Below are 23,685 nucleotides of genomic sequence, written 5' to 3' on the forward strand. Positions count from 1 at the left end.
TGGATTAAAGGTAAATGGGTGGAGGAAGATACATTCAAAACGAGCAGAACATCCATCCTGTTACACAGAAATGCAAACAAAAATCTACCAAATAAAACTTGAAAACCAAGTCTAATGTAGAATTTGAATCAATGGATCAAAATCAAGCATATAAATTGAGCTAGTCACATTTTTGCAGCGGAGGTTTGAAATTCATGTACAGACAGTACCAAAAGGCTTTTGAATGTCATCTGTTTTTATTGTTGTTCATAGACAGTTTCTTAGTACATAATGAATGTCTACCACACTTGACATTTCAATGGGAATATCAATATCATATATATCAACACACGGACATAGCAAGAGGTGGGGTCAGGGGGCCTGTGTCTGGTGTTTATATTATAAATGGTCTTTTAAATTCCACACAACCTTCAACTGATTTGACAACCAATAAGCATTTATCAATTTATCATGTCATCCTGCTGATTCTGCTAGATTGACACCTCCCCACCCAAAAATCAAAAAGCTTGCTATGGCGCTGCAACAAACATATCAGCACATACATTATTAAGAATTGTAAAGTTACCACATCCAGTCAGCATGCAGAAAACAAAATAGTAAGATTTTAAGATTTTCAACAAGAACCTTCACAATATAGCCTACACATAACTATGATCAAATAGCACATTATGGAAGTAATCACAAACAGTACTCATTAAAGCTATTACATCCTTTTGTGAACCCACTGTAGGAGATTCTGATAGATTTGACACAAGAAAAAAAATAAATGATAAAAAGCTCTACTAATCTCTCGCTACTTTATTATTCTATAGTGCATTAGGTCATCTGCTGTTTCCTCCACAAGCTTTTGTAAATCAATCGTCAAAAGTTAAAAACTAATGTTAGCTTAATGCATCGTTTCTCAAACTGAGTTTTTTAATTATTTTTTTTATCTGTAGCCTGGGCCCAGGTAGCACCCGATGCGCAATGGACGTACTGTGTTATCCACAGGGAAGCGGTCGTGTCAAGGCAGCTTAGTTAGTCCCAACCTACATGAGATTTTGAACGTTGTTTTGAGAGTGGTGAATTTCATCAAAACCCGGCCCTTAAAAGCGCGTCTATTCTCCGCACTTTGCGAAGAGATGGTAGCTGACCAAAAGGCTGTACTGTTTCACAGCGAGGCAAGGTGGCTTTCCCGAGGTAAAGTGCTGTCGCGCGTGTTTGAGCTCCAAGTCGTCTCTTCTTGGAGGAAGAGTGCATGTTTGAATCTGCAAGCACGTTCACTAATGAACATTTCTTGACGAAGCTGGCCTATCTTAATGATATATTTGATATATCTTAGCGATACATTTGAGTTAAATGTCGTCACAAGGCAAAGACAAGCACCTACCTCACCTAGCAAATAAGATTACTGCATTCACCAAGTATGGGACATGCGTCAGTGGCGTAACTATAGTAGGTGCAGCAAGTGCAGTCGCACCAGGGCCCGTGACCTCCCGGGGCCCGTCGCTACCCCCGCCCTGCCTCCTTTTTTTTTTTTTTAACTTTAGAATGTTAGAGCACGGAGAGTGAAGCGTCACTTTGACGATCTATCGGAAGATGAGCGCTTAACCGATGCAGAGAGATACTTCAAAGTGCAGGTATTTAATGCAACTCTGGACATCATAATCAGTCAGCTCTCCCAAAGATTTGCAAGTATGCGGGAAACTTGTCATGTGTTTGAGTCTTTACCTCCTATGACCCTTCAACTCGCAGGTGATTGCACCGACATTCCCAACACAACTCCTCTCATTCAGGTCTTGCTTTAAAGCAGAGATTTCACAGAAGTCATCTATTTTTTAACTTGCCAAAATGCTGGTGGTAGATTATGACAGTGTAACATCCACATTCGGGGAAGTGTGTACTCATGTTGTTTCTGACAATGCCTGTGACTGTGGCAACAGCTAAGCGATCTTTTTAAAAACTCAAATGTATTAAGACCTATACCTAAGGAGCAGCATGGGGCAGGAGAGGCTCCGTGGGTTAGCTATCCTGTCCATTGAAAGTACGCGAGCCAGAGCATTAAATATTGGGAACATCGTTGACGATTTTGCACAACGAAAGGCTCGTAAGATGGCTTTCTTCTAATGGCCTAATTCACGCATATTGGGGATTGTATGCATATGAATGATTTTATTTGGTTAAATAAGTTAGGTTACATTAAGTTTTGTTTCTGCGCAGTGCGAGTTTATAAGCAAGCAATTTACGCTTGCAGTTTCAGCATAGGGTTGAAGAGGCGCATTGAGTGTTCCCATAATTCCATGCGAGTTGATGTTAATGCAGTAATATTAGATTACCCTGGCCTGCAGGCTGTTAATAAAATTATTTTTTAATGTTTTCACATGTAATGGATATGTAGTCGTGTGTTTCTTATTTAAAATTGTAATCTGTAACTACTAAACTACTTCGGTGCCTCAGGCCCTTTGCATAAACAATTGAAGTCACCCTTAATGTGTATTGCATGTATCAGAGCTAATTCATCCTGGGCCAAAGTTCGTCGTTATGGGGCCCGCGTAGCGCTCTCGCACCTGGGCCCACCATTGGCTTGTAACGCCACTGACATGCGTCTCGATCGCGACAGTATTATGCCTTTGAGATTTCTGAGCGAAATCGCTGAAACGTTTGATTGGGAGGCACTTTTGTAATCCCATGTATTAAACAGTAGGCCTACATCACATCCATGCAAAGTTTATTTTAAAAAATATTTCCCAACCATTAGTGCTCAGTATGATTGGATTATGGATCCATTTAATGCAGCATGTTGGTATTTCATTGAATATATTGTACAATGCTGTAAAATGGCCTATGCTTCCTAATATGTTGCTGGAAAACAGAAATATGTGTGTTATGTATTTATTTATTATTATATCTGCAGCACCAGCTGATTTTAACTCTGTTGAAGAGGATATATTTAGAACTTGTCATTATTTCAATAAATTTGATAATTTTAAGCTTGACCTACCACTTTCTTAGAGCGATGGGGCAGGTGGGGCTCGAGAATGCCCCCTTGATCAAAGTGGGGAATGAAAGAAAAAGTTTGAGAACCACTGGCTTAATGTCAAACGTCAAAAATGTTCACCCTACAGTTTAAACACCCCCAAAGGTAATCATTAACAGTTTAGCCTACCTAAGGAATAACAGCAAACCTACACATATTCAAACCTACACACTTCATTATCCAGAATACATACCCAGAGAGATTACAAAAAAAGTTACAATAATTTAACAAGTACACTCAGGCTTTGAGTTTACTTCTGTGGATACGGCCATACAGTCATGTGCATTGTTGTCACCAAAATATACTCCGTTTGTTACTGCAGATACGCCTTTCGGCAGCATGAGTCATGTCACCCAAACAGGGTTTCAAATAGTATCACTGCATTGAGTAAATCTATGGCAAAAATTCATCGTTTTTGTCTAATTAGCTATAATTCACTGAAGCATGACATAAAATAACTTTATCTTCCAGTCTCTGTTTTAGTTTTAATCCCAGGGGAGCAAACACTGAAATGAAAATGTCTACTCCAAGTCCCCTTGCATGAAAGTATAATTAGTGTAAACAGATTGTGCTTTCTCTTGACCTGAACCAGTGCTTGGAAATATGCATGTCAGGCATAGTCAATGCAAAATTCTGTATGGACACAAAACTTTGGTGCAGCACGGCTGTCTGTACAGCCAGTGCTCATTCTCACATGCATAGACTGTCAGCAGATCGTATCTGCAGGAGTACACTCAGGCCATAAGATTAGCATTGACATGGATTAAAGGTAAATCTACGTGCATAGACTGTCATTAAATCAGTTGAGATCTCATCAGTTGAGATTTAATGACAGTGATCCAGTGATCACACACTTAAAAACAAGATCAATGTCACCACCAGCATTACTGGAGAGAAAGACATCTTGGAACAGGCACTACAAAAAATGTCCTCGCATCTATTGAAAACAAAGGAATATATTGGAAAATATGTTACATAGCCTCATAATATTATGTTATTATATCATAAATTCCATTCTGATAATGCAATACCAAAGCATAGAAGTGGCTTATTAATTCACCTCTCATCCTCTGTGGTAGAGCTGGTCTCCTCCGTAGTGACTCTTGTTGTGCTGTGATGGGATTTTGGTACAATGACAAATTAAAATACAAACATACCCAATTACATACATAATGTGTGTCATAAAATATTGCTGCTAGTTCCAGATTAACACATAAAGGTGAAGAAAGGGCATGAGTTACATGAAATGAGGTTAGCTGTCTTTCAGGGGTGATTAAATGGGACAATGCTCAGATAAAAACCCTCATTTGTCAGCTGCCCTCCTCACACACTCAAACATACAATGCTGCTTTCTAAAGTTTAGCTAAAGTGCATTTGTGTTCATTAAATATTGCTGCTAGCTCTTGTTGTGCTTAATGTGTACACATTCCAGAAGATATCTATTTGAAACCATTGAAAGATGGTCCCAAATATTTTTGATGATAAATATATTATGTATTACAACAAATTTGAATTACCTGTCGCCTCCTGTGGTGGCAGCTGGAGTTGTGGAACTATAAGGCAAAATGATTGAAGTGAGAAGTGATAAAAACAGACATTAAATAACTAAATATTGCTGCTAGCTCTTGTTGTGCTCAATGCGTACACATTCCAGAAGATATCTATTTGAAACCATTGAAATATGGTCCCAAAGATTTTTGATGATAAATGATGTCTACTGCAATCTTATTTTTCATTCAGTGCAGATTTCATTGTGGGTATATTATGTATTACAACAAATTTGAATTACCTGTCGCCTCCTGTGGTGGCAGCTGGAGTTGTGGAACTATAAGGCAAAATGTTTGAAGTGAGAAGTGATGAAAACGGACATTAAATAACTAGATGTACTGCATAGCGGTACATAATATGACTGCCGCATGGTGTGGCCTATGCAAATGAAACACTCTGGCACACTATGGTAAATATCTAGACATACCACAAAGCTATATGTCAAATGATACATAATGGTTTTATATATGCTCATTGAGCTCAATACAAATCAAACCAGATAATAGGCTAACTGAAATAAAACCATGCCAATCTCTAGTTATGGTGAAGGGTATGTGATGATGTGGGGTTATTTTAATTCCAAAGGCCAAGGGAACTTTATAAGGATGCATAGTATCCTGGATCCATGAAATAACTGGCCTTTAAAAATAAAAAACTGCCTGCCTCTATGGGAATTTAACATAAGGGTTCCAATACTTATGACCCATGTATTTTAAGGAAGAACATTCATTTATTTATTTATGATATATTATTCATTCACAAAGAAAATTGGTGTCCCTAAAGGTTAGATATATACTCTTTTTTTACTTAAGGCATTAAGATCAATTTCCAAAAGATGATTTTATATTCCTCTTTTTAGTCAACTTTAGCAGAGGTGCCAATAATTCTGGAGGGTACTGTATGCTTTATTTTCTTGGAATAATATAGCATCACCAAGCGTTGGTCACATGATCTACCTTTATGCGGTACATGTAGTTTGTCCTCATTATAAGTGCACTCCTATAATTTGGACACATTACTAAGAAAATGTACTGTATGTGGTATGACATAGGGGTAGATGTACATATGCAACATAAACATTGACTTTGTTAGTCTGCAGAAAGTGCCCACTGTACTGTGCTCTGCCATATTATGTGGAATTTACTGAGCATTAGTTTCATCAGGTAAATGGTGTTTGTTACTGCCCTAAACCCGTAATTTACAGTTGAATCAAAATATAGTTTCTCTACCTTGTGTTAACTTCGCATGGAGATGACTGATTTTGAAGGAGATACGAAATGTCTAAAGGAAGAAATTTAAATATTAAACACAGTATTTCATTATGTTAATAATAAAACTGTATAGATTTTCTGTAAAATGCCTGTTACCTTGTATGTCAAAAAGAAGAAACAAGTCCCCTCCCTTTAAGAATGATCTTCTTCTAAGGCTCTCTATGTTCATCCAGTTAGACCAGCCGTAGCCCCAATTAACATACAGAGGTTTACCACTCTTATCACTTCCTACATATGTTCCATATAAAGTAGGGTCGTGCCAAAGATTTAGTGCTGTTGATGGGGAAAAACACTGATGTCAGTCCATTTTTTTCATATTACATCCAAACATTCAATAAGGCGTTCCAGTGAAGTACAGTACATGACATGAAACAGGCAAAATATAGGTGCAAGCATTGATGAAGGGGCCAAGCATCTCAGCAGCAGGCAGGAGTTGCCATGACAACTCAATGTTATTACATCAGGCACAATAATCAAAGATTGACCCAGATAAGGCTACTTTCAGAATAGACAGCCAGCCTCTGTTTACATTAACCCTATAGAGTAGACTGTATTTAAAAAAAAAGTCCTCAGCTTTTTTTAAAATGCCAGCGTTTTTTTTTTTTTTCTGCAGCTCAGAGCGTCTTTTTTAAGTTGAAAAAAGTTAAACTTCTAAGAAAAAAGCTCCCTATATTTGACAGCTGACCAATTACAAGCTGAGTAATGAGACGTTTCTAACCAGCAGAAATGGAGATTGTAGCAGTGGAGTAACACCATATTCATTTTAAACTGGATGTGTCCCAAATTTTCTGGTCAGCGTGTCTTTATTGCAGTCGCTTGAACAACTAGCAGGTTAGCATACATTAACTCTTAATTAGCACACATTGTTATGGCAGCAAAATACTCTCTCAATTGCTTTTTGCTGCCAGTGTTTTTTCTAATCAAAATGACGCCCAGGCCTACTTTTTTTGTCAAAAAAAAGCCTAGTCTGAACATAGCCTAAGAGATTACTTCCTCTTTGGTGACTTTGCTGCTGATTTCGGTTGGTTGTCACTGGCGCTTTCAAAAATGTAAGTGCCATGTAGATAACTTGATGAGGCTTGATCTGACGATCAACTTTACAAATTTTGGTGGATGCAGGTCAAAAGCCTGTGAAATTATTTTACGCCCTATGACAAAATCCAACATGGAAGAGGGATCAAATAGATTGACTTAACAAGTTGGCATGACTAAGCCTTGGGATCTCCCATGGTATTAATAGACATGAGAATAAGGCCCAATCCCATTTCTCATTCTTACTTCAGACTTCAGTCTGATCAACAAGATATATGAGCAATGGGCTTTGTGTTGTCGGAATAACAGGCTATCGGACCAATGGGCTTTTGTCGGAACATAGAGTTGTCAGAACAATGAGTAGTCCCTGCCAGCTCGATTTCAACTGTTCTGCCCTATAATTGGTTCAGAGGCTATCAAGCGCCATGTTGCAACCTAATCTACATTTAGCACACCCTAAAGGTTTTACAACACCACATTTTTTGAGCATCCTCACAATTGGGTCCCAAGTCATGTATTTGGTTTTGATACAATGAAAGCGTTTCTAACTTTCTGTTTGTGACTTTCTCATTTCTCACTTAAGTTTTAGATTGGCTGTGACAGACGAACGCTTTCAAAACTGAACCCATCCTTTAGATTGTCTGAGGCTTGATCTGTGCCAAATATGATGAAGATTGGAAAATGTTTTCGACTTTTGAAAACCTTTTCGGGATTTCTATATAGCGGAGGTTTATATAGCGGAGGTTTATGCTCTGAACTTGGCTTGATCCAAGGATTCAAAAGGTACCCTGTTTTTGAAAATCATCTCTGAATCAACAACTTTGCACAGCAAATAAGTTAGATAACTTATGATGGTTAACTGCAACATTATCCATCATTTTCAATGTTATGATTTGTATTGAGGGTTGTGCCTCTTTTACCATTTTCATTCGTTGAATCCGTGGTGAAGCTGTTTTGTTTGGACATGCGTTGTCTAATGTCAGGGGTCTGGTCCAGGGCAAGTAAAGTCATCTGCCTCCACTGCAGAGGCCACTGAAGCTGTTTATCAAAATCCCCAGACACCAGGCGAATATATGCAGAAATTACTGGATTGTCAAGTTGCAGATAGATCTGGTAGCTATAGCCATCACTGGTATAGTATGTTGGACTAAATATATATCTGTTGCTGAGAAATTTTTCGAAGTTCCTGATCTGCCATGTCTGATGAGGACATTCGGTCTCTGACAGGTTGATGTCGTCCACAGAGAACCCGCCGCTGGACTTGTCTGTTCCTTTGCGGGCCTCAAACTCCACCTGAAACGTCTTAGTGGCGTTCAGAGGAACATGGTGAAGTTGCCAATAATCAGCTGGAGAACCTAAGAGAGGAAGAGATCTCTGATTTGGTTCAGACTTAACTACAATGATATATGTAACCAGCATTGTTACCTCCACCTAGGAGGATATGTTTATCTGTAAGCAGGTATGGTCAAAATTAATCCAAGACAACTGGTGTGAGACTGCAGCTTTATTCACGACGCCGGGAGCATGTTACCCACATGAAATGTCAAAGTAACAAGCCCACACATCTGTGGGTGAAGCCAACTCTTATACCCTTACCCCACACCCATGGAAAATCACAAGTTGTCACCCTCCAGTGATCACTTAACCATCTGGTATTTTAACAGAGATAAGAAATGTTTACGACCCCCCCATCCTGAGGGTTACCCACAGTTCGGTGACACAGGGGTTAATTATAATATATATAAATAAACTAAACATTCCAACATAGGAGTTTCAGAAAACACAAGGGTCAGAGTAAGGAGATGACAATTAGATTTCACTACATGTATATAAGGTATACTAAACATTCAATGAGAAAAATAAAAATGATCCCACATATTATTATGCAAAAACTACTGGCCTGATTTTCAAGAAACTTGAAACAAAAAAGAGGAAAAATGTAGCATGTCCCAAGGAAGAACCCAATAAATCCATCAACATAGTTTTCAGTGCTGTGAGAAATAGACTTTGCAGAGGTCTACACTCTCTCCATATTCCCTTTTAGTGTATTCTTGCATTTGTTTTTCATAATTATATAATTCAATATGCCCTCACCTGTAACCTGGTCCATGAGTCTGCGAGTTCCCATGGTGTCATTTTCACTATCAAACTCAGTCATCCAGATGTTGAGCTGATCTGTTTCATTCCCACTATTGTAATAGAAGAACTCAAGGCACTGGATATTGCCATTTCTTTTAGGAATCAACCTCCTGGTCTGCAGTGTGGAGAATTCTCCTTGTCCTACTGTTGTGCTGGCATGCATGAAAAAGCTGGAATCTATTTTTTAAACAATCAAAATCATGTTTATAAGCATCATGCAAATAAAACAGAAGAACCGTTTACAGTTTGCATCTTTTCTCTGGTAAGGTGATATGATATGCTGTAGTATGAACAAACCTTATACATTAATACATAATATGTAACTGTTTTGAGGCACGTCATAGGCTTTATATCAAGAAAGCTTGCACATAAACATGAAAGGCTTGCACATGTAATACTTTTCCTTGCACAAGCTTGCATACTCTACTTCAGGGGCGTCATGCAAGGCAAAATTCCGACGGGGCACAATCAGGCAATTTTTTTCGGGGGGGGTGTTCCTGTTAGAGGGGGGCCGGAGATTTCTCCCCCTGGAGATTTTGAAATTCTGGCTGTTAAACATACCATTTCAATGCAGTTTGGGAGGGACAGAAATACCTTAACAGAGCAAGCTACTACACATGATTTTAAAAACAGTAGCCTACCATTGCAGTTGTTTGTTATGATTTGATTGATATGTGACCTAAGAACAATCTTACATTAAAAAAGTTGCTGAGGTCTGACTTTGTGGTGCATAGAAATTAAATTATTTTAATCTTAATTCATATGATGGACTTTGAAAGAAGTTTGACAGGTTCCAGTGCTGAGTAAGGTTAACACTAAATATTTACTACTAGTAATATATTTTTCATTACCATTATAGCAAGCAATAGGCTACCTCATTTGTAAGGTGCCATCTGCAGATCATGAGCAAGTGACCTGATAATAACCTACTTTCTTGCCCTCTACATCACGGTCATGGTGATCCTATTTAAATAAAACAACTTTAAGCCTCCTTTTGAACGGGTAGTCTATCCCTTTTCACTACATGGATTAGCTGCCAGATACGTGAAGAGAACAAGTGGAGAAACATCCAACGCAATGCCTTGGTAGGCCTAATGTTATTAGGTTGAATTTTGTAGTCTTTGCAAATTTAACACCCTCGTTTATGAAACTGGAAACAATTGAACCAGGAGACTTTGCCAAATATTTGTAATATTTGTAAGAGTAGCCTAGGCTACGTTACACTGACACCATGTAGGCTAATGTAACATAATGCTCTGAATTCGCGGCCAACATCAAATCCATAGTTCTAACTATTTGATCACCAAGTCAAAATTTCCTGGTCAACTACAAATAATTCCACTAGGCTACTTTTGCTTAGCTAGACTACTTACCACTTCAACACCATTTACTGTATCTGTTTTTGTAACGGTAACAGTTCAACACAAGCAAAACATTGCGAGCTCAATGCACGTGTGAGTTGTTACGGGAACGCACAGACACCAATTTTAGGAAAAGGGCTGATGTTGACCGGTCCTCAGCTATTTTGCTACGGTTTATTACACATCTAGAAGAATACATTTGAGTTGTTATAGGCTCTGGCTTATTATGGAGAATAATAGGAACAAAGTTATGATCAAAAAAATCATCAGGGAGGAAAAATCCGAGGGGGCATGTGCCCCCTTAATTTCAATGGGCATGACGCCACTGCCTGTCAGTCAATAGTAAAAGTAATTAAGGGTATGTTCAGACTAAGGGCTGTATTTTGGGCACCAGCGCATGGCGTAAAAATCGTTTTTCACCCGCGGAAAGTTTAATTTGGTATTTTGCACGTTTATTTTTTAAACATTGCGCCCAGGGGTGTGGCAATTAATAACCTAGGGAAGGGCCTGGCGCGTTGTCTAAAAATCGCTATCGTACACCACCTAAAGTCAATGGCGAGTTGTTCATATGCTATTTTAAGAGCGCATGTCAACAGTCATATTGGCAGGTGCACGCACCATCCTTCTATCATTCATGAACGCACACCAGCGCACGTCCATGCAAAGCATTACAAATTGCACGATTACAATGGGAAACATAATTAGAATAGTAACATGCTCTGGAAATTCACAATTTCGTCGCCGTTTTTTTTTTTTTTTTTTTTTTTAAATAGTCCAGTCCATACAACTTCATTTCAATTTCGAAAGAAATACTGGACTATGTTTTAAAAAAAAAAAAACGGCGACGAAATTCTGTATTTCCAGAGCGTGTTACTCCACACTCAGCAATCGACTCCTACGGACTTTCCCCTGAAGCTGGCAGCAAAGATGGCAACATTTCCGGAAAGGTACTGGCTTGATGAAATTCATTCTGGACTCTCTATCCGACCACATAAAGACCTCAGGATACTTCGGTTTGGCTTTAGGGACCCTCTACTCACTACCACGTAAGTGTAATGTTGTTTGGAACTGTAGAAGAGGTATAAAAATAGCGTTTTGTAGCGGCGAAATTACATGCCCGCGTCACTTCCAGGCTAACGAGTTTTGACTAAAAACGGTAACATCGAACTTTCTCAAAACAAATCCGAATGACATGATTTGGATGTCAACTCAACGTGTACTCCCAATCATCCGTAAATTGATCTAAAGTGCATTTTACTCCGGATAATTCCTTTAACTTGTACTTGAGTATATTTCATGAAGGTATTGGTACTTTTACTAAAGTACAATATTTTAGAACTTTTTCTACCACTGATAAAAGCCCCAAAATGTGCACCACTACTAGGCACCATTGCTCACATATCTATGGTTGCTCATTGATCCATCATCGTATAAAGCCCCCCCAGACGATTTGATTGGTCACACAGTTCTCAAGTTTTCAGAGGCTTCTCAATGGAACAAGTCGAAACCGAACTTCTCAACATCAAATTTTGAGGGCGGGCTTAAAATGGCTTCCAGGCTACCCTTACATACTTGTACCTTTAAACTTTCTCATAGCTTTCTCCGAAGCAACATACTTACACTATCAGAAAATGAAAGGGGGTCAATGTGGTTTGTGATTTTCTAATTCTATCATTAGACTACCTGATAAAAGTGGAAGTGAATCTTGTTACCAGTACTAGGGTACATCGGTAAATCAGCTCAGTAAAACATTTACCATTGATAGAATACATAGATGCTACATGACATCAAATCTGTAGATGTGTTTGAGCATTACTTTGAGATTCCATCCCAGGTAAAAAGTAGTATACTTTAGTGTGTTAGAAATATGATTAAAGTACATGAAGTATAAAGTAAGTATGCTTACACTTTTGTACTTTATGTAAAGTATGTTTAATGTGTACTTTTCGAAAGTATACTTCAAAGTAGATGTTATTAAGTTCAACTTCAGTGTACTAACATTAAATATACTTATTGTGCAATATTCAAAGTGTTTTTGTAATGTACTTTTTAAAAGTGTACTTTGTTATTAGTGTATTTTAAATGGTAAAGAAGTTTATTTAGTTTAAGTGTATTAAATTGCTAATACTTAGAGTTGTAATATAGTGTACTTATGGAAAGTATATATTTTTGGTAGGCCTAATACATTGTTTGTATAGTTTCATAGTCATAGTATTAAGTTCAACTTCAGTGTACTAAAATTAAATATACTTATTGTGCAATATTCAAAGTGTTTTTGTAATGTACTTTTTAAAAGTGTACTTTGTGGTTAGTGTATTTTAAATGGTAAAGAAGTTTATTTAGTTTAAGTGTATTAAATTGCTAATACTTAGAGTTGTAATATAGTGTACTTATGGAAAGTATATTTTTTTGGTAGGCCTAATACATTGTTTGTATAGTTTCATAGTCATCTCACCTTTAATAAAATACTAATGTGTGTAGCTTTTAGGCCTGATATGTCAGCCGCATGGATGGTAATGTGCAATAACCTAGCCTAGACACACTGATCTATCAGTTTTGGTCATCAAATAATATTTTTTCTTTTGTTGATTTTGTGTCTTAGTAAGGTAGTAGCCTATACGTTTGTGATGTAGTAGAGGTTGTGAGAGGATGAATGTGGCATTTTGTTAAATTTATAGGCAACACAGTTAAATGTATAGGCAGTCCAGTTGACCAATAACATGGCTGTTTGAATTTGAAATGGAGTGGGCGGATCTGTGCAGCTTTCAAGCAAAACGTGGTGTGAGCAAACATTAACGTTATTTTATACAGTCTATGCTTGTAACTTTATTTGCAAGACAGATGGACTGTAGAGACCAGAAAATGCATACGTTTACGGTCCGTATAAGGTTACTGGTTTGTCCAAATTAAAGATACTATTATTAGTCATGCCAGAGACGTTGGTCCTACAGAGCCAGAAGGACTCGTCATATGAGATAACAAGGGCTGAAGCCAGTTGGATCTAAAGTGCCAAGTTATTCGTTATCAGGTGAGTCCCAAAGCATATTGTTAAATGATTCTGATGTAGCTTACTCTTTATGACCTTCGGTAGTCTTTGGAGAAGTTAAATTGATGGCTTAGCAATCTTTCAAGAGTTTGTTTTTATCCTTGCTAGTACAAGCTAGCAATGCCAGATCATGTTAGCTAATTTAGCTAACGTTATCGTCATAAACGTCGACCAGATCCCTATCAAGAAGAAAACTACATTAGCCTGCTTTGTGTTTGTGGGATTATTGACAAGTGTTGGCTAGCACTAACGTTAGACAAACTATGATGGAAGAAAGTGTGTTCTTTATTAAGCAACGTTTGCCTAAAGTTCACCAATGTTTTTTCATATTATGTGTGGTGTAGGCTAAGTTAACTCACAGAAAGGAGGATGGTGCTAGGCTAGTCACACTTCACACTTCACATTCATTAACGGTAGGCATGCTAATGACATTGTAGCTGTTTTTTTCTTTAATCGTGGAGACATCTTTTAAAATGAGTCTACAGGACATGCATTTTATGAAGTAGAACGTTTTTTTCCACCATTGATATTAGAGGGGGAATTAAACCTGGTGTTCTATTAAGTTAGTGCTATGAAGCTTAGGCTACATTATTGATATTATGCTTTGGTTTATGCGATAGATTTAGATTTTTTTAATTATTTGTGTTTGACAGAGCATTCAAGTTCATTTCATGGTAGTGTTTGTAATTTACCTAGTTTTAATCTATAGCCTAACTATGTTTTTACAGGTGTTCCTGGACAGTTTTGAAACCGAGATGTCTGAGCGCCTCAAATAATCAGCAGTAAAGGTAAATATTCTTCATTCAGGACCTTGTCCCATTACTCTTAAAGCATATCTCAAGCCAAAATGCAACCTAGGGTCTTTTTGTGAATGTACCTGAGTCAAACTTTCGTTTGAAAGCATAATTAAGTCAGAAGCGCCACCATTAAGCTTGACTGTATTGTCGTTTCTGGGTCAAATGCCATTTTGAATGGGAGTCGTAGGGGCAGAACTATTTTGATACATGATGATTTTGATTCATGCATCAAAATAGTAGGCTAGTGCCCCTACGACTCCCATTTAAAATGCCATTTGACCCGAAAACGATAATACGGTTGTATTGGAAACAAAGGAATCTAAGGTAATCAAATGCAGAAAACAGGGTGGTTGCACTCGGTGCCAAGGTGCACAACGCTTTAAGGAAAGACTACCTGGCCAGGTGTACCCATACCAGGATGGCAAACAGATGGTGTCAATACCAATTTGACCCATAACAAGTAAATGTCAAATAGGTACAGATAATCTGTATTAATCTCATCATTGCCAATGGATTTCTGTGTAAAATATTGTTTATCTTGTAAAATGTTGTCCATCTTCTTTCTGTTCACAGACAACAGAGACAAATTCTCTAATACCAAGGTCAATGCATTTGACTGCTGTCCAGCCCCGGGTTGCCACCGAAAACTTTATGCATCTTGGACTGGAAGATGGTGTGCTAGTAAGGAAGCTAGCTACCACAGCTTTTGCCACCACATCTCAGTGTTGGGAGGGAAGTTCACTCACTGCACAACTCTACCAGCTGTACCTTTCCTCCTCAGCCATGATCCGTAACCACCATGGTTTTCTTTCTGGGCCAGAAGACTTTGCAAACAAATAAGCAATAAATGATCATGCATTACAAATTTAGCCATGTTAGACTGTTAAGTTGTTGGCTTGTAGGCTGGGTGTCCAGTAAACAATTTCAAGCTTAGAGGGCAAATTCTCTCACCTAGGAGGGTAAACAACTTTTGTTTTTCATGAAATCTGCATTTTGAATTGATGGTCTACAAATGAGGCTGTAGAGTATCGCGACACAATAGTGGCAAAAAGCACTTGCGCGATGAAACATGCATTCGGGTGTATTATATTATATATTATTTCACACACGTAGATATTACATGTGTGTGCGCAAATTCTCTCTGCGCGTGCACACTCAGAGGAAACTGCTCCCCAAGCATGGAAGAAAATGCTGCGAGCGAGGAGGAATCTGACCAGCGCCCCAAACAGCCACTCGAAAAATCTATGCATGTGAAATAATATAATACGCCCAAATGCATGTTTTATCGCGTTACCACATCCAACTTGAAAAGATATGCTAAAGAGATCCATAACTTTCAGAAAAATGTTTTACTTTTGTTAGGGATGAATATTATGTTTTATTTTCATTCATGTCAATAAAATGTTTTTCTCATAATCAAAGTGTAATTTGTCATGTAACAGAATAGGTAGGAGAGTACTAATAGTACAATTTTAAATCACACTAATATTATACTTAAATTGCATGCCTTTATAATGCTTAAAGTATCTTAAGACTATACTTTTATTAACATAACTACAAACTTTCAAGGCACTTATTGTAGTCAGGAAGTACATTTGAAGTTAATTTAAAATATTACAGAAGCATGCCAAATGAATAGAAATGAGGATAAGAGTGTATTCAAAATACACTACTACACTATTATTAGTTATACTGTAATGCCTTTTAAGTACATTTCCAATACACTTGGGATGTTACAAAATTGTACTGCGACTGTGTTTCGAATGCTCATAAAATCTCTTTTTGTATAATGTACTTAAGAACACTTAAAGTTTGAAAAAAGTTGTTCCATTTTAGCACACTAATTACACTCAAAGTATAGTCAAGTTGGTATTAAGTTGCACTTAATACATAATTCAATACACTTAATTACACTTAGATTTGACGAAAAAAGTACAAACTGTACTTAGTACACTTTCAAAAAGTATACTTTTAATAGGTTTTTTTTTTACATGGGATGCCCAGGTAGGTGTGGTCAGATTGGGGACCTCCATTAGCTCGGCTCACTCTCTCCCATCCAGCTGAACTCATCTCACACATGTCCTCATCAAAGCTGCAGTGGTCCAGGAAGGAGATGGAGTCATCTGGGAATGGGATTCATCATTGTTAGAGAGTAATGGAATACACGTAATGGGAATATGTATTTAGAATACATTATACAATATGAGTAACTGCATTTAAATACCGCAGCTCTGTTTACATGGACACTTTTAATCCAATTAGAATCGGAATAATGGCTCAATCGGAATACAAATTACACCTTGATCGGAATAAAACTGCTGATCCAATTCAAATTTTAATTGGAATGAAAGGGGTGGTGTATTCTGTTCTTTTTCCGATTGAACAGCCATTATATGGTCAATCGGGTTGCCTGCTGTAGATTCTCCAGCAAAAGTAAAGCAGCGGCTATTCTGATCAAAGATTCTAGAGCGCTTGTAAACCCCTGATCGGAATATGAGAAACTGGGACTGTTGAGGAGGGCCAAATCCAAAACACTGAGCTCAAGTCTGACCTCATTTCTGTTCAGTTCTATTCTGTTCTTGTATAACAACAAGTGAATCATATGGTTTTGGTTACTACTTGTAGATGAAAATGTGAAGGAGGCATAGTAAAAACGCCAGTATTTAAAGGAACCGTATGTAAGAAATGTAATTCAATTAATCATGCTAATTTCAAATACTTACATCACTGACAACAGTAGTCCGGCCAGGATATTGTCATTTAAAAAAGTGAAGTTGCAGCCCTCAACTGATGTTGATGTTTACATATTTGTGTTTTAGCCTGATCCGCCACCCTCCACCTATCTAGTAATCACAAAGTCAGTAGTATTTTGGCATCTGGGTTGCCAGCTCAGCTTTAAATACCACATCTGCGGTGTACACCGCTCTACAGTATTTTGAAAGTGATTGTAGTACCAGTTTTGGCCAAAATCCTATATACGGTTCCTTTAATCATTGGTAATATTCTGATACAGGAAACTGATCTCTTAATGTTAGTAGTATAGTTAGGAAGGACACGTCTACTCCAGAAGCAGGGAGACTAGAGATGTGATAGGACACATGTATGACGATGCAGTTGACACTAAAAGAAATAATTATTGTCATTGAGTGTTTTGGTCGGCATATAGTTTCGCCCACACATACCATAATCAGCAGGTATGTACATGTAGCTCCCTAGGACAAACAACTTTTGTTTGTACACTGCATTAGCCACACCCAACAGTAAGTGATGCAAATGCTTCCAATGTCTAAAAATCATGAAATTTAGCACACACATCAAATATGTGCATTTGACACACACACCTCGTGTTACATTACAAAATATCAGAACCGTAGGTGCTCAGGCCTGTCACTGCCACTTGCGGCTACATTTATTATTACTAAATGGGTACTTACTACATCCATAGAGTCTGTTGAGCTCCAGAACATCAAGGGAGCTCATATCCTGTTCCTGACCAATCACATCTTGAAAATCTGCGACCTTTGTGATGATAGTTGGTTCTCCTCCTTTACTGAAAGCATATTGTCCATAGTGCATCACAGACCAGTAGTCATATGGTGTGCCTTGGGTGCTGCTGGTGTTGCTGAATTCTTTTGCAAAATTGTGTTCTTCCCCTGTTGAGTCACAAAAATGGGAGGTTACCACATAATGTTTTTATTTCAAGTGAGGGATGGATTTAAATGTTCGTCAGAGAATTCACATCTATCCATCCACTGTATTTAGACATAAACTGAGCCAACTTATTGTGTGGTCTCAAACTACTGAGCCAAACCTGATTTAATGTTCTCCCACTTGATTGTGACACGATCATCTCTATCATATCTGGATTGCTCGTGCCAGAATCCCAGAGCATGAAGAAGCTCATGCTCAACTGTACTGATCGAATCACAGTCAGAGCCAATGGAAAGTGTTTGCTGTTTAAACTGTCTTCCAACATATGACCAACATCTGAAAGAAAGATGGGTTGTTTGATTTAGATGACTCGAAAGGCAAAGACTTGTATCATTGAAAACACCTGAAGGTTATTACCCGCTTTTTTTTTCAATTGAGATGTGAAATGCTTCACATTCATCCCAGAGCTTGAAATCAATGCAGGTTTTTAGTCTGAATTGTTCAAAAGCTTTGAGAATGACTCCTTTGGCATTTATGCCTGTGTACAATAAACAGGTACAACCAGCAATTACATTTCGTACACAATGTAATGATCAACATTAATAATTTTGATTGTGAACAATGTTTGTAAAGTGGAACATGTATCACCATCCTACAAAGATTTCTCACCAAGACCAGCATCTAACACATAGGGCACTGGCAAATCCCAACGATATTGCTGTCCCAAGATAGAGCTCCTCCCTCTGACCTGGAGACAGCATGAGACAGGTGATTCTGATGTCCAATAATGACTCTTATTATAGCTGAATATTGAGGTGAATGTTCAGACCTCTGAAGTTTGCCTACAAAAAAGCTACCATCTTTGCCCATATAAGGAGATCCGATATCTTGATCCGGATTTGGAATTATCACACCTGTTAGGCCCTAATACCAGACATCCCAAGTCTCCCGGAAGTTTCGGGAGTCTCCCGCATATTGATAGCGGCACCCTGACGCCCGCAAATTAGGCAAAATCTCCCGGAATCTATAGTGAGCGATCAAGAGCACGCATGCGAGACCGTGTGTGCATCTGAGTGTAGTGCGCACACGACGGGAGAGAGAGGGGTGGTGTGTGTGTGCATCTGAGTGTAGTGTGCACACGACGGGAGAGAGAGGGGTGGTGTGTGTGTGCATCTGAGTGTAGTGCGCACACGACGGGAGAGAGAGGGGTGGTGTGTGTGTGCATCTGAGTGTAGTGCGCACACGACGGGAGAGAGAGGGGTGGTGTGTGTGTGCATCTGAGTGTAGTGCGCACACGACGGGAGAGAGAGGGGTGGTGTGTGTGTGCATCTGAGTGTAGTGCGCACACGACGGGAGAGAGAGGGGTGGTGTGTGTGTGCATCTGAGTGTAGTGCGCACACGACGGGAGAGAGAGGGGTGGTGTGTGTGTGCATCTGAGTGTAGTGCGCACACGACGGGAGAGAGAGGGGTGGTGCGTGTGTGCCTGAGCGCATCCAAGACAGAGAGCATCCCAATTGGCCTGTTTCGCTAAATCAACCAATCAGTTTTTAGTGTAGGCGGGCTTTTATCTCTTTTCTCCCGAACTTAATTAATCAGTTCAGTGTATAGGAACAGGAGCGTCATGGCAGAGTCAGTGCCTCAAAAAAAGGAAAATGTAAGACCCATTTCAAAGGGTAGGCTATTGTCTCATAAGAGTAAAAAATAATGATAGGCCTAGTCTTGCACGCTGCACTGTTTGTAACAGTGACTTTAGCAATGCCCATGCAATTGCAAAAGACATGTTGAGGTGAGTTTAACAAGTGTCAATTCATGTGCATATTATTCAGGCCTATACTAGATGGCTATAGTTGTCAAGGCTACATGAAAAGATAAACTACCAAAATCTACATATTTTATTTTCACAATTTCTATCTAGGCCTTCCTTATTTGGTGTACTGACTAGACATTATTGAACATATCTGTATTTAAGTAGGCTAAAGTTTTTTGTTTGTTTGTTTGTTTTTTTTTTTTGGGGGGGGGGGGGGGCTTTGTGATACCTCCCTGAAATGACTTTTTGCAGGTTGGGATGTCTGTAATACTCCGTGGTACAGGGGATCCAATTTTGCTCTAGGCCTACACACTTTTGTTCTCTGCCTTCGAGTGGATACTGTGATCTCCAGTAGGCTACGTGAAGGCCACACTTTGATTTTTGCTACCCCAGAGCTAGGCTACTTGCGATGCAACTTGCCAAGCTCTTGGGTAGCAAACACCAAAGAATGCTGCTTTCACGTACCGGAGATCACAGTATCCAGTCGAAGGCAGAGAAAAAAAGTGTGTTCAGGAAAACATCTGCATTTCAGACCTTTTCGACCCTGCGAGAGTTAAACAGGTGCGATAATTCAAAATCCCCATGTTCGCCAGATATCGGATCTCAAAGATGGCAGCTTTTTTGTAGGCGAACTTCAGAGGTCTATGAACATATAATTACACATAATTCAAGTTTCCATGCAATGTATTTATTTATATTTGGGTAAGCAGTCTCTTGGGTCTCTGTGTAGTAACAGAAAGGCTGGTGTGATATACTGTATTTATTTTGACATCTATTTGGTATCTGTCTTGACGTGATCTCAGTCAGGATGGCAATACCTTAAGCTAAACCTTGGTCTCAACCAAAAACGAAATCCTAAACTGTGTTTTAGTAGGCTACAGTAGGTAACACGTTATCTTAGGTATATGCACATTGCATACTGGATCATTTCACTGCAATAGAATATTATTTTACCTCCTTGATGTCACCTTCACGCAGGTTCAAATCTGTAAATAGATCATTTTAAAAATATTAAATTTTTTAATATAATTTGCTAATTAGATTAAAAATAAGTAAAGTATATTGTAGTGTATTGTGAATTAGCCGTTCCTTTGTTAATCTTTGTGATGTCCAGCTTCTCAATGCCTTCAATAAGAGAAGAGTTACAGGAAAACATTAATTAGAAGTATGATCTTTCAGAGGAATTGTAAGAGCAGCAGATAATATTGCATATGCTTTTCTTGTGAAAACGGATCACCTGACTGTAAAGACAATGACCATCTTAATTGTATGATGCCAACATTTTGTTGGCTTTATATCTTAAACTTACCTATTTGACCTGCTTGTGGCTGCATGAAAGTAAAAAGAAAATTGTGGTTAATTAATTTTACATTAAATGAAAAAAAGAAAACTGTCTAAGGATTTTACACACTTACCAATGACAATGCTGCTGTACCAGCGATAGTTATCGTAAGCCAAATATAAACATACATATTCCTAGAGAACAGATTAAAAAAAAACAATTAAATTTTATGATTTTACACTCTGCATGGATTGATTGATATAGAAGTGATCATGTTGTTTTCTATTTACCTTTTTAGTAGTTTTCAATTTTGAATCCGACTGTTTCCATAAAGGTACTTGCATGACACCGATGTGTCAATGGCACTTGCAAAGGTCTGCTGGAGTTTTTGAGTTCATGAGTGAACCAGACCAAGATTGACACGTTGAACAGGAATGAGCAAGAATGTTGCTTCTTAACATTCCTTTAACATATGTCAGGTGCATACCTAGCGTTCATGGGCATTGGAAAAAAAACTTTTTCCCAATGAAAAGCATCAGCAGCTGAGATGGGAGAAATGCATACAGCAACTTTTGCAAGTTCTTCACCAGTCAGAGCTCTATGAGTGAGTGGCAAAGCTCTTAGTAAATCTCGACTAAAGTTCATCCAATAACATGTGGGAGACTCCAAGATCAAATGGAAGAAGGTTTGTTGATCTGATGAGACCAAAATTGAGACTGAGGGCACCAAAGTAAAATCTCAGGCTAGGGCTCCAGCGCAGTCAGACCCCGCTCTGGCAACAACAACAACAAAAACAACACTCACTCACACACAAAGCGCTTTACAGGGAAGGGGGGACCTCACTAACCACCACCAATGTGTAGCACCCACCTGGGTGATGTACGGCAGCCATAATGCACCAGAACGCTCACCACACACCAGCTTGAGGTGGAGAGTGAGAGAGTGAATGAGCCAATTACAGTGGGGGATGATTTATCGCAACGCAGCATATTCAGAACCCATGCACAGCTGGATGAACTTTTTGCTTGTTTGTCTTTTTCAAGCCATATTTTATACTGTGGAGGACCCAGAGTCACATCGTTTACACTTGCTTGCACATAAACACAGACAAAAAATGAGTCTGTCTACTGAAATAATTGGGCTCAACACAGTTGTGGGGTGGATGATTATACATTCACTGATGAGAACACAGTACAAAGTAAAGCTTTGTTGAAGGTGTGAACTGATTATTGTGAAGTAATATCCATTTTCATGAAAATGTTGGTGAATGGGGAAACTGCACTGTTCCAATTAGTCTCTCTCTCTCTCTGTGTGTGTGTGTGTGTGTGTGTGTGTGTGTGTGTGTGTACTGTAAATGAATTCTCAATTAAAGCACTTTGTTTTTGCTATGATAACAAATTACAAAGCTGAAGTTTCATCAGTAGAAAGCATAAGTGTGTTGTGCTCTTAGGAGAAGGCTTGTACTTAAATCTAATTGAAAACAGCCTCCCATTACTTAAGAACAAAAACATACCTGTTTAAAAAGATCAACATAATGTTGTCACATTAACATACTGTATGGAATGAACCATTGCATGCATGTTACTGTAAGTTTAACTGGAAATGGTCACATGGGATGATGTACTATTGAGCATGGACAGGAGGGGACGCTAATTGTAGCAGATTCAATGTAGAAGATTCTGTCCACAAGGGGGACGTCTGTCATTATCTATGGTACTGAAGGAATCACATAGCAACATTCCTGACTGTGAGCAGTTGTTGTGACTAAAGTGTACACCCAATACAATAGATACTACATGAAGGGCCAAAACATTTATGAGAGAACAATATTGATGACAAACCCATTAACGAAGGGACAAACAATTATATTATACTGCAGAAATGTGTGTCATGTCAAAGGCAAAATCATGAGGGGAAACTTATTTGAAAGTTTCATAAATTAACTAGGCGAAAAGTGCTGATACTGAATAAACAGTTTATTAAAATGGTTTTACATTCACTCTGTACAACATGCACAATGTTCGTCAGCATTCTATAACCCTTACGCAGAGTGTAAAGAAGTGCATTGTGTGCTGTATTGACTTGTGTTCAGCAGAAATGCACCTCTTTTGTTTGTGTAAAGTAATAAATTGGATAACACTCAAGTGCTCCTTCACATACAATAACATCGATATCTTTAATATACTGACACACATGCATTTAAAATGTAATCATCATTTGTCAACTATTTTAGGGTCATAATGCATGAAAATATCACACAAACTAAATAAGACTCTTGAAAGTTAGTTTATATAAGAATCATGAAAGTTTCCTCATTCTTAAAACAAATGTGTGTTGTCCCTATCTGGACATAGAGATAGAAGCTGTGTTATTTTCAACACATAGTTTGCATGTTAGAGTGTGAAAACATTAGCTCAGCTGGCTTTAGTCAACTTGCAGAGGTGCCAATAATTCTGGAGGGTACTTGTTCTGCCTCTGCCAATTTTAGTTAGTTAGTATAGGCAGTTTAGTGCCATCTAGTGGTTCTTTCTGATGTGCAGTCGTTATGACAGCTATGCTGTATTGTTTGATTTATGACAGCCATAGCAACCAGGACAACCATCTTGATAAGCAGCAGCACATTTTGAGTTATTTGCTGAATTATCATCTTTCTACATCCTGTATGTTAAAGCCTTTGAAAAGCATCGTCCGTAAGTTTAATAATTGCTTACTTAAAGTAGATTGCAAATTTAGTG

At 38.4% G+C, this 23,685-nt stretch overlaps 1 protein-coding gene and 1 long non-coding RNA gene across 2 annotated transcripts; both read right to left on the reverse strand.

The window, feature by feature from the left end:
* Positions 1-2,987: 2,987 nt before the first annotated feature.
* Positions 2,988-20,661, reverse strand: LOC143118813 (meprin A subunit beta-like; the record flags this gene model as incomplete). Its single annotated transcript, XM_076279928.1, has 14 exons — positions 2,988-3,953; positions 4,077-4,127; positions 4,534-4,569; positions 4,806-4,841; positions 5,794-5,845; positions 5,932-6,108; positions 7,788-8,222; positions 8,962-9,183; positions 16,202-16,333; positions 17,645-17,863; positions 18,022-18,197; positions 18,279-18,399; positions 18,531-18,609; positions 20,623-20,661. Coding segments are annotated over 14 exons (1,866 nt in total), but the record flags the coding sequence as incomplete, so codon positions are not given.
* Positions 20,662-20,704: 43 nt separating this feature from the next.
* LOC143118831 (uncharacterized) lies at positions 20,705-22,212 on the reverse strand. Its single transcript, XR_012986219.1, has 3 exons — positions 21,084-22,212; positions 20,978-20,996; positions 20,705-20,793 (listed from the first exon to the last, which is right to left on the reverse strand). It is a non-coding gene; the product is annotated as an uncharacterized LOC143118831 (long non-coding RNA).
* Positions 22,213-23,685: the final 1,473 nt, after the last annotated feature.

The sequence above is a fragment of the Alosa pseudoharengus genome, unplaced genomic scaffold, assembly GCF_046254945.1.
Source record: "Alosa pseudoharengus isolate Yale_2024_CS ecotype anadromous, Long Island Sound unplaced genomic scaffold, YU_APseudo_1.1 YU_APseudo_1.1_scf_12, whole genome shotgun sequence".
NCBI classification, from domain to species: domain Eukaryota; kingdom Metazoa; phylum Chordata; class Actinopteri; order Clupeiformes; family Clupeidae; genus Alosa; species Alosa pseudoharengus.